Source organism: Nerophis lumbriciformis, linkage group LG24 (genome assembly GCF_033978685.3).
Source record: "Nerophis lumbriciformis linkage group LG24, RoL_Nlum_v2.1, whole genome shotgun sequence".
Lineage (NCBI taxonomy): Eukaryota > Metazoa > Chordata > Actinopteri > Syngnathiformes > Syngnathidae > Nerophis > Nerophis lumbriciformis.
Window position 1 is genome coordinate 28,891,670 of NC_084571.2, and position 12,372 is coordinate 28,904,041.

The following is a 12,372-nucleotide window of genomic DNA, read 5'->3' on the forward strand; positions in this document are numbered from 1 at the left end:
TGTAAATATACTCCTCCCCTCTTAATCACGCCCCCATCCACGCCCCCCCACCTCCCGAAATCGGAGGTCTCAAGGTTGGCAAGTATGGTGTGTAGTGAAGCATGTTTAGCTATTCCTCATCCTGCAGGGATGATACTTGTAAGAAACGTACTTTATTTGTCGCCATGGAGACCAGGATTCGTGATTTAGAAGTAGCTAAAACACTGCAGATTGGGGCTGGACTTTAGCCGCTAACTAGCTAGCCATGTCTTAAAGCATCTCTTCCTGAGGGCGTTTCAGTGTTATAACTTCGCCTTTATAGTTAGTTTTTAAGCCAAAATGCGTCCGTTCTCCCCTTTTCTGTCTACACGCTGTGTCTGCTTGTAAGTACTCCGTGATTGTGCGCTGCCGAACATGCTCCTCTGCCCGTAAACCAGCAATGACTCGACGTGACGACGACGCGGGCGCTGGGGGGTGCGGGATTGGTACTTTTCAGAGGCGGTATAGTACCGAAAATGATTCATTAGTATCGCGGGACAATACTAATACGGGTATACCGTACAACCCTACCTATAAGGCACACTTTATTTGTAATTATTACATTTGTGTGAATAATTTGACAGCATACTATTTTATACTGCTTTAATACAGTGAAGAATATGTTACCGTTTAATTGCATTTATGGCGGAAGGATCTGTGTGGTAATTAGGTTAGGACACAGTGTATCATGGGGCGGTATGGCTCGGTTGTTGGAGTGGCCGTGCCAGCAACTTGAGGGTTCCAGGTTCGATCCCTGCATCCGCCATCCTCGTCACTACCGTTGTGTCCTTGGGCAAGACACTTTACCCACCTGCTCCCAGTGCCACCCACACTGGTTTAAATGTAACTTAGATATTGGGTTTCACTATGTGAAAGCGCTTTGAGTCACTAGAGAAAAGCGCTATATAAATATACTTCACTTCACTTCATTATGGGTAATGGGAGTCAGGTATGGTGGAATGGTGCCACACAATTTTTTTAATTTACTCTTACTCTTTCGTAATGTAACACACTAGCTTTATTTTGTTATACATTTTTTCCCCCTCATCGATATTGTTTGACGTTTTGTAATAATTAAGTAATAATTGTTGTTGTTGCCGTGGCAAGCGGGAGCAGGAGAAAGTAGAGGAGCGTCAAGCTGAGGCTTTATTAGGAAATTACAGGTCTCGTCCCCAAAAACACATCGCGGGCAAAAAGTCGGTTGGTGTGCGCACAAAAATGCAACCGTGATTTTGTCACAAATTTTATACCATGTGGAGATCTGTGTTTTGCATAACAGTGCTATTTTTTCGGAAATGTGTAAAGAAATAGAGCAAAAACAAATGTCCACTGCAGAGGACACTAACTCTCAGGTGGTTAGCGAGAATAAAAGTTTTTCCTGAATTTAATAGAGTTTTTCACATTCCTTTTTAAAATGCTGGCACTCACAACTTTCTTTGGCCCCGTTGTGGATATTTTTTTGCAGTAATACTCAATTAAAAAAAACTTGAGTATGTGGAATGATACGCTGGCAAACGGACTAGTACGATGACATGCTTTTAATATTGACTGGAGAAAGCTTGTGGATCGGCCGTCTCTTTTTGCATGCAGAAGTACAATAACGACTGGTGGATCGGGCGCCTGGTGAAGGAAGGCTGCGAGGTGGGCTTCATCCCCAGCCCAGTCAAGCTGGAGAACACCCGTCTGCTGCAGGAGCAGAGGATGAGGCAGAACCGACTCAGCTCCAGGTTAGTGTTGTCGAATCACAGTCCCCCCCCCAGACCCTCTGAAGACGCTTACCTACGTCCTTATTTCTGAACACAGTAAATCGGGAGGGAGCTCCAGTCTGGATGTTGCCACAGGAACCCGCAGGCCCACCCCACCCGGCACAGGTGAGGTCAGGGAGGTGGCGTCCCACTTGTTCATTTGCATACGCGCTGATGAAGAGCTTAATTGGACAATCAGTCGGTGAACCAGCAGGCGGCCGGGTCAAGTAGCAGACATGACAGAAACAGAGCTAAGAGCTGGATAGCGGGACTTCACACTCGAACATACCATCCCCACCCCTCCTCGTCCACACCCACACCGACACAACTTCCTCTTTCTATCTATTTTTCTTATTCACTCAGCTTTTGTTGCTTCAATTAAGGCTCTCTGTTCTTCTACTTCTCCTGTAATTGTGTGAGTGCTGAGAGAAAAGCCTACACACTCATGCTATCGTTTAGAGAAAAAAATATTTATTTTTCTTGCCTCAACGGTAATCAATCAGTGAAGAAAAATAACCAGGGTAAAGACAACATTCCTACAGTGTGTTTAAATTAAAGCCACTAGAGAGCGTATTTGCACGTTATTGCGTCGTTTTGAATGCTCCTTCCTGGCTCTGTAGCATCATTCAGCATTCAATATGTACAAAATGTCTACGACACGTCTCTGAAACACATGAAATGCATACAAAATGTTGCGGAAATACGTGCAAAATGCATACAAACTCCTTCTCAGATCGGTACAAAACATTGATGCACAAATTGGCAATGAAATGTATGCAAAATGCCTATAAAATGTCCTAAAAATGCCTTTGAAATATGTAAGGAATTGTAAAACATACCTATAAAACGTGTGTTTGAGTTATGCACGAAATGCCAATGGAGTGCACACAGAGAGCCTATAAAATGTATGCAAAATGCCAAAGAAAATTGCATACAAATGATGAAATGCACACAAAATAATAATACAATGTGTTTGAAATGCTTATGAAATACTTGAAAATGCCCATAAGATACGTACAATGTGCTTAAATGCGTACCAAATGTCTAAACTGCCTACAAAATAAATACACAATGTTAAAATATGCACAAAATGTTGTCTGAAATTTTCAAATACATCCAAAATGTCTATTAAATGCGTACAAAATGTTGACCAAAAATGGCCAAAATATTTTAAAAATATGAATAAAAATACATACACAATGCCTGTTGAATGCCAACAATGTTGACAAAAAATGTCTGAAATATTTATAATATATGTACAAAATGCCCATTTTAAATGGATTAAAAATGTTGACAAAACGTTGGTTGAGGTTTATTTTGAACATGTTTACAATTTCAACATGACACATTACATATTACACATATTTTAATTTATCATTACAACATGTCCGATAAGTAAGAGGAAGCAGAGTTTATTTAATCCTACCACTTTCCAATTCTTAGCGACTTCTAATTCACTTCTTGCTCTCAATTTGAAACACAGTTTACATCAATGAATTCTTCATACATCGATTCACATATGAGATGAACATTTCATTTTCAATAAAGTTCAAGATGTTATGTCTCTAAAATATTAATGAAACTGTTAAAAAAAATTATATTAAATGCATACAAAATGTTGACAAAAAGAGTCTGAAATATTAATACAGATAGGTAAAAAAAATGCATATTACATGCATACAATATGCTGACCAAAAGTTGCGAACACATACAACAAGGTTCCTAATAAATACGAATAAAATGCTTACAAAAAGTGTCTGAAGTATTGATAAAAATATGCAAAAATTCCTAATAAATCGGAACAAAATCCTGACAAAAAGTGTCTGAAATATTGATAAAAATATGCCAAAATGGCTATTCAATAGGAACAAAATCCTGACAAAAAGTGTCTGAAATTATGATAAATATATGCAAAAATTGCTATTAAATAGGAGCAAAATCCTGACAGTGTCTGAAATTTTGATTAAAAAATATGTATAAAATGTCTACTAAATACAAAATAAATGCTAATTAAAAGTGACTGTAATATTGAAAAAAAATATGGACAAAATTACTATTAAATACAAACAGAATGCTGACAAAAAGTATCTAAAATATTGATTAAAAAATATGTATAAAACTAAATGCTGACAAAAAGTATCTGAAATATTGATAAGACTACACACAAAATGCGTATTAAATACAAACAAAATGCTGTCAAAGAGTGACTGAAATATTGATAAAGAAACATAAAAATGCCTATTAAAAACAAACAAAATGTTGACAAAAAGAGTCTGAAATATTGACAAAAACACATAGAAAAATTGCTATTAAATACAAACAAAATACTGACAAATATGATCTGAAATATTGATAAAAATATGCAAAAATTCCTAATAAATCGGAACAAAATCCTGACAAAAAGTGTCTGAAATATTGATAAAAATATGCAAAAATGGCTATTCAATGGGAACAAAATCCTGACAGTGTCTGAAATATTGATTAAAAAAATACGTACAAAATGCCTATTAAATACAAACAAAATGCTGAAAAAAATATCTGAAATATTGATTAAAGAATATGTATAAAATGCCTACGAATTACAAAATAAATAGTAATAATTAAGTGACTGTAATATTGGAAAAAAACATGTACAAAATTACTATTTAATACAAACAGAATGCTGTCAAAAAGTATATAAAATATTGATAACAAATATGTATAAAATGCCTACTAAATACAAAGAAAATGCTAACTAAAAGTGACTGAAATATTGAAAAAAATACGAACAAAATGTCTATCAAATACGAACAAAATGCTGACAAAAAGTATCTAAAATATTGATAAGACTACACACAAAATGCGTATTAAACACAAACAAAATGCTGACGAAAAGTGACTGAAATATTGATAAAGAAACATAAAAATGCCTATTAAATACAAACAAAATGCTGACGAAAAGTGATTGAAATATTGATAAAGAAACATAAAAATGCCTATTAAATACAAACAAAATGTTGACCAAGTGTCTGACATATTGACAAAAATACATAGAAAAAATGGCTATTAAATACACACAAAATACTGACAAAAATTATCTGAAATTTTGATAAAAATATGCAAAAATGGCTATTAAATAGGAACAAAATCCTGACAAAAAGTGACTGAAATATTGATAAAAAAATACGTACTTAAAAATGCCTATTAAATACAAACAAAATGTTGACTAAAAGTGACTGAAATATTGAAAAAAATACATAAAAAATGGCTATTAAATACAAACTACATACTGACAAAAAATATCTGAAATATTGATAAAAAAATGCAAAAATGGCTATTAAATGGGAACATGCTGACAAAAAGTATCTGAAATCTTGATTTAAAAAATACGTATAAAATGCCTACTAAATACAAAAAAATGCTAACTAAAAGTGATTGAAATATTGAAAAAAATGTGAAAAAAATGCCTATTAAATACGAATAAAATGCTGGCAAAAAATATCTGAAATATTGATAAGAATACACACAAAAAGCTTATTATATACAAAGAAAATGCTGACGAAAAGTGACTGAAATATTGATAAGGAAAAATAAAAATGCCTATTAAATACAAACAAAACGTTGACTAAAAATGTCTGAAATATTGACAAGAACGCATACAAAAAAATGGCTATTAGATACAAACAAAATGCTGGCAAAAAGTATCTGAATTATTAATTAAAAATACGTACAAAAAATGGCTATTATATACAAACAAAATGCTGACAAAAAGTATCTGAAATATTGATTAAAAAATACGTATAAAATGCCTACTAAATACAAAGAAAATGCTAACTAAAAGTGACTGAAATATTGAAAAAAATACGAAGAAAATGCCTATTAAATACAAACAAAATGCAGACAAAAAGTGACTGAAATATTGACAAAAATACATACAAAAATGGCTTTTAAATACAAACAAAATACTGACAAAAATGATTTGAATTATTGATAAAACTATGTACAAAATGTCTATTAAATGCAAACAAAATGCCAATGAAACAAAAATCAGTCAGCAACCTAAGACTTCCCTGTAATTTAATAACTGTGTTAATCAGGTGTAATGAGGGGCATATTACGGACAGACCCTATGTCTCATATTAACCAGCAACGATTCAATTCTTCCTTTGACATTTTGCTTTGTTGAGCGGTGATTGTAATTTTCAGTTTTTTCCTCGCACTCGCCGATATCATTTCCTGTCTTTTCATTTCGTGCAATTTTGTTGCATCTCACATTTCTTATCTTCTATCTTCCTCCTATTTTCCCTTATTTCTGTCACTGTTACTTCCCCCCCACTACAATCATCATCATCATCATCATCCTCATCAGCGCACGTGGACACGTCCACCGTGACCTTTGACGTAGACCCCCTCGACCTGGATGCTGAGGAGCTCCCTGAGTCGCAGGGTGACCCTCGCTCCCCTAAGGGCATGTCCGGCAGCGTGACGTCACCTCAGGCCAACACGCACCGGCTGCCCTTCTTTAAGAAGGTAACGTTGAGGGGGCGGGGCCTGGATGCTGCTCAGCCTCGTCCACTTCCTCCTGCCTGCCTGCACTTGTCTCTCACTAACCCTGCTGCCCTGACCTTTCACACTGATTGGCCCCTCCCACTCTTCTAGGCCTGAGGGAGGAGCTAAACTAACATGCCTGATGGGGGAGGAGCTATAAACTTGTACCAACCCCTCCCCTCCTCAAAGCTAACCTGCAGATAACTAACTATGCTCTCGTGTGTTTTTGTGTCTTTCTGGAATGTTCTGTGGAACGCTTCTGTAGGCGGCCCGGCTAAACAGAAACAGAAGTCGGTGAGTGTGCTTTGTTTGCTAACCCCGCTGGCTTCCTCCTCATCCTCATCTCACGTCCCCTCCTGTTATTTTGGAGTGCCTGGCCGCGAGTTAAAAGTAAAACGCGCACATTCATATTCACCACCTGGCAAGCCTCGCGTCGCCTCCCCACTGGCTGTCATGGTGACGCTGCAGGTGCGCCGCACGTCCGTGACACATCTCATTAGCGTTGATGCACGCCTTTTGTCTCCATTTATGATGACTGCGGCGGGAGGCCGCAACACAGACAAAGATGAGTAGTACAGTCTAATTAATGTGACCACAACATTAGGGAAAATATTAATTACCACCTGTTTTTTTTTTTAAGTACGCTAATCAAAGTTCCTCTATATGAGAGGAGCACTCAGTTGCGTTTAAAGGGTGTACTTCAAAGAAGTCAAAGATTTTCTACGGGACTTAAGCACTCCGCTGTTTCTAAAGGACCAGCGAGAAAGAAATACAGTCAAAGATCCTCATACGACAGTAGCACTTTTTAACGACCTCCTGCAAAAATGATAGTCAAAGATCCTTCATGAGTGCACTGCTATTTTTATGATTTAATGCAAAATGTTGTCAAATATACTCTATATAATAGGTATACTTTGTTAAAGTTAAAGTACCAATGATTGTCTCACACACACACTAGGTGTGGCGAAATTATTCTCTGCATTTGACCCATCACCCCCTGGGAGGTGAGGGGAGCAGTGGGCAGCAGCGGTGGCTGCGCCCGGGAATCGTTTTTGGTGATTTAACCCCCATTACAACCCTTGATGCTGAGTGCCAAGCAGGGAGTTAATGGGTCCCATTTTTATAGTCTTTGGTATGACTTGGCCAGGGTTTGAACTCACAACCTACCCATCTCAGGGCGGACACTCTAACCACTAGGCCACTGAGTAGGTCAGTAGGTTGCTGATTTTAACGACCTTCTGCAAAAATGCTAGTCAAAGATCCTTCATATAACATGAGTGCACTGCTATTTTTATGATCTAATGCAAAATGTTGTCAAATATACTCTACATAATAGGTATACTTTGCTGATTTTAACGACCTTCTGCAAAAAATGCTAGTCAAAGATCCTTCATATAACATGAGTGCACTGCTGTTTTTATGGTCTATTACAAAATGTTGTCAAATATACTCTATATAATAGGTATACTTTGCTGTTTTTAATGACCTTCTGCAAAAAATGCTAGTCAAAGATCCTTCATATAGCATGAGTGCACTGCTGTTTTTATGGTCTGATACAAAATGTTGTCAAATATACTCTATATAATAGGTATACTTTGCTGTTTTTAACGACCTTCTGCAAAAATGCTAGTCAAAGATCCTTCATATAGCATGAGTGCACTGCTGTTTTTATGGTCTATTACAAAATGTTGTCAAATATACTCTATATAATAAGTATACTTTGCTGTTTTTAACGACCTTCTGCAAAAATGCTAGTCAAAGATTCTTCATATAACATGAGTGCACTGCTGTTTTTATGGTATTTTACAAAATGTTGTCAAATATACTCTATATAATAGGTATACTTTGCTGTTTTTACGACCTTCTGCAAAAATGCTAGTCAAAGATCCTTCATATAACATGTGTGCACTGCTGTTTTTATGGTATTTTACAAAATGTTGTCAAATATACTCTATATAATAGGTATACTTTGTTGTTTTTAACGACCTTCTGCAAAAAATGCTAGTCAAAGATCCTTCATATAACATGAGTGCACTGCTGTTTTTATGGTCTATTGCAAAATTGTGTCAAATATACTCTATATAATAGGTATACTTTGCTGTTTTTAACGACCTTCTGCAAAAAATGCTAGTCAAAGATCCTTCATATAACATGAGTGCACTGCTGTTTTTATGGTCTGATACAAAATGTTGTCAAATATACTCTATATAATAGGTATACTTTGCTGTTTTTAACGACCTTCTGCAAAAATGCTAGTCAAAGATCCTTCATATAGCATGAGTGCACTGCTGTTTTTATGGTCTATTACAAAATGTTGTCAAATATACTCTATATAATAAGTATACTTTGCTGTTTTTAACGACCTTCTGCAAAAATGCTAGTCAAAGATTCTTCATATAACATGAGTGCACTGCTGTTTTTATGGTCTATTACAAAATGTTGTCAAATATACTCTATATAATAGGTATACTTTGCTGTTTTTAAGGACCTACTGCACAAATGCAAGTTAAAGATCCTTCATATAACATGAGTGCACTGCTGTTTTTAATGACCTATTACAAAATGTCAAATAAACTCTATATAGTAGGTATACTTTGCTGTTTTTGTGGGCCTACTGTACAAATGTTAGTCAAATATCCTTCATATAACATGAGTGCACTGCTGTTTTTATGATCTAATGCAAAATGTTGTCAAATATACTCTTTATAATAGGTATACTTTGCTGTTTTTAATGACCTTCTGCAAAAAATGCTAGTCAAAGATCCTTCATATAGCATGAGTGCACTGCTATTTTTATGATCCAATGCAAAATGTTGTCAAATATACTCTATATAATAGGTATACTTTGCTGATTTTAACGACCTTCTGCAAAAATTCTAGTCAAACATCCTTCATATAACATGAGTGCACTGCTGTTTTTATGGTCTATTACAAAATGTTGTCAAATATACTCTATATAATAGGTATACTTTGCTGTTTTTAAGGACTTACTGCAAAAATGCAAGTTAAAGGTCCTTCATATAACATGAGTGCACTGCTGTTTTTAATGACCTATTACAAAATGTCAAATAAACTCTATATACCGGTAATAGGTATACTTTGCTGTTTTTGTGGGCCTACTGTACAAATGTTAGTCAAATATCATACATCTAACATGAGTGCACTGCTATTTTTATGATCTAATGCAAAATGTTGTCAAATATACTCTATATAATAGGTATACTTTGCTGTTTTTAAGGACCTTCTGCAACAATGCTAGTCAAAGATCCTCAAAGATCCTTCATATAACATGAGTGCACTGCTGTTTTTAATGACCTATTACAAAATGTCAAATAAACTCTATATAATAGGTATACTTTGCTGTTTTTGTGGGCCTACTGTACAAATGTTAGTCAAATATCATACATATAACATGAGTGCACTGCTATTTTTATGATCTAATGCAAAATGTTGTCAAATATACTCTATAATAGGTATACTTTGCTGTTTTTAAGGACCTACTGCAAAAATGCAAGTTAAAGATCCTTCATATAACATGAGTACACTGCTGTTTTTAATGACCGATTACAAAATGTCAAATAAACTCTATATAATAGGTATACTTTGCTGTTTTTGTGGGCCGACTGTACACACGTTAGTCAAATATCATACATATAACATGAGTGCACTGCTATTTTTATGATCTAATGCAAAATGTTGTCAAATATACTCTATATAATAGGTATACTTTGCTGATTTTAACGACCTCCTGCAAAAATTCTAGTCAAAGATCCTTCATATAACATGAGTGCATTGCTGTTTTTATGATCTAATGCAAAATGTTGTCAAATATACTCTATATAATAGGTATACTTTGCTGTTTTTGTGGGCCGACTGTACACACGTTAGTCAAATATCATACATATAACATGAGTGCACTGCTATTTTTATGATCTAATGCAAAATGTTGTCAAATATACTCTATATAATAGGTATACTTTGCTGATTTTAACGACCTTCTGCAAAAATTCTAGTCAAAGATCCTTCATATAGCATGAGTGCACTGCTGTTTTTATGGTCTATTACAAAATGTTGTCAAATATACTCTATATCAGGGGTGTCAAACTCAAATACAGAGTGGGCCAAAATTTAAAACTGAACCGTGGGCCAAGGTTGAACAAATTAACCTTTTAATAGGGACCCAAACAAGTTTTGTATTGAATATTGAACAAGCAAGGCTTATATAACTTTATAGTGACATGCAAAATCGAGTTTCAAATAATAATAATAATAATTAAAAAATATCAATGGCATATCAAATAAAATGTAAATAAAAATTGAATGCCTCTTTTCTATTTGCAGCCTTCTGAGGTAAATATCAAAAACAACTTTTTCCACAGACTAATAATACATTTGAAAATAAAATAACAATAATGAATGAATCAAACATTCAAGCCTTGAAGTAGCAAGAGAAAGTGCATGAATAAAACGTTAATTATTGCTCAGTTTGCTACACTGATTTGCTTTAACACTGAATATGGAACAAGCAACGCTTATATAACTTAATAATGCAAAATCCATCCATCCATCCATTTTCTACCGCTTATTCCCTTTGGGGTCGCGGGGGGCGCTGGAGCCTATCTCAGCTACAATCGGGCGGAAGGCGGGGTACACCCTGGACAAGTCGCCACCTCATCGCAGGGCCATCAACGTTCAAAAAACAAACGAAAAAACATCAATGGTATATTAAATAAAATTTAAATACAAAATTGAATGCCTCTTTTCTATTTGCAGCCTTCTGAGGTAAATATCAACATTAACTTGGTGGGCGTGGGCGGGGTTTGGTGGTAGCGGGGGGTGTACATTGTAGCGTCCCGGAAGAGTTAGTGCTGCAAGGGGTTCTGGGTATTTGTTCTGTTGTGTTATGGTGCGGATGTTCTCCCGAAATGTGTTTGTCATTCTTGTTTGGTGTGGGTTCACAGTGTGGCGCATATTTGTAACAGTGTTTAAGTTGTTTATACGCCCACCCTCAGTGTGACCTGTATGGCTGTTGACCAAGTATGCCTTGCATTCACTTATGTGTGTGTAAAAGTCGCATATATTATGTGACGGGGCGTTGTTTGTATGGAGGAAAAGCGGACGTGACGACAGGTTGTAGAGGACGCTAAAGGCAGTGCCTTTAAGGCACGCCCCCAATATTGTTGTCCGGGTGGAAATCGGGAGAGATTCGGGAGAATGATTGGTTGCCCCGGGAGATTTTCGCGGGAGGGTATGCCCTACATCCGTGTTTTACCGTATATGTACCGCTCCGTACAGCGGCGTTTTAAAAAGTCATTAATTTTACTTTTTGAAACCGATACCGATATTTTCCGATATTACATTTTAAAGCATTTATCGGACATCTCTACTCACGACCTACCGGACCCTACAGTGTCAGGGCGGACACTGTATTTAACATTGCAGTGCACACAATTTGAACAGTAACAATGTGTTTGAATATTTAATCAAGTGATTCTTTGGCATACCACTAGATCAGGGGTCGGCAACCCGCGGCTCCGGAGCCGCATGCGGCTCTTTGACCACTCTGATGCGGCTCAGCTGCATTCTTGCCAACCCTCCCGATTTTTCCGGGAGACTTCCGGATTTCACTGCCTCTCCCAGGGCAAACATTCTCAGATTTTCACTCGGACAACAAAATTGAGGGCGTGCCGTGATGGCACTGCATTTTGCGTCCTCTACAACCTGTCGTCGCGTCCGCTTTTTCACCTAAGAAACAGCTAGCGTGCCGGCGCAGTCACATTTTGTATGCGGCGTCTGCTCACACACTAAGTGACAGCAAGGCATACTTGTTCAACAGCCATACAGATCACACTGACGGTGGCCGTATAAACAACTATAACACTCTTACTAATATGCGCCACACTGTGAACCCACACCAAACAAGAATGACAAACACATTCCGGGAGAACATCCACACCGTAACACAACATAAACACAACAGAACAAATACCCAGAATCCCATGCATCCCTAACTCTTCCGGGCTACTTTACACACCCTGCTACCACCAAACCCTGCCCACCTCAATCTACGCACGGGGGTGGG

General features: G+C 36.7%; 1 protein-coding gene across 3 annotated transcripts in view; it reads left to right on the forward strand.

The window, feature by feature from the left end:
- Window positions 1-12,372, forward strand: part of cacnb1 (calcium channel, voltage-dependent, beta 1 subunit) — a 125,090-nt gene that overhangs the window by 70,792 nt on the left and 41,926 nt on the right. For 2 of the 3 annotated variants that reach the window (XM_061981914.2, XM_061981916.2), the window contains exons 5-7: window positions 1,609-1,745; window positions 1,822-1,889; window positions 6,556-6,584. In XM_061981914.2, coding sequence (XP_061837898.2) covers window positions 1,609-1,745; window positions 1,822-1,889; window positions 6,556-6,584 — 234 coding nt within the window. Of the gene's footprint in view, window positions 1-1,608; window positions 1,746-1,821; window positions 1,890-6,111; window positions 6,273-6,555; window positions 6,585-12,372 lie in introns of all 3 variants that reach the window. The other variant, XM_061981917.2, reaches the window with a different exon arrangement.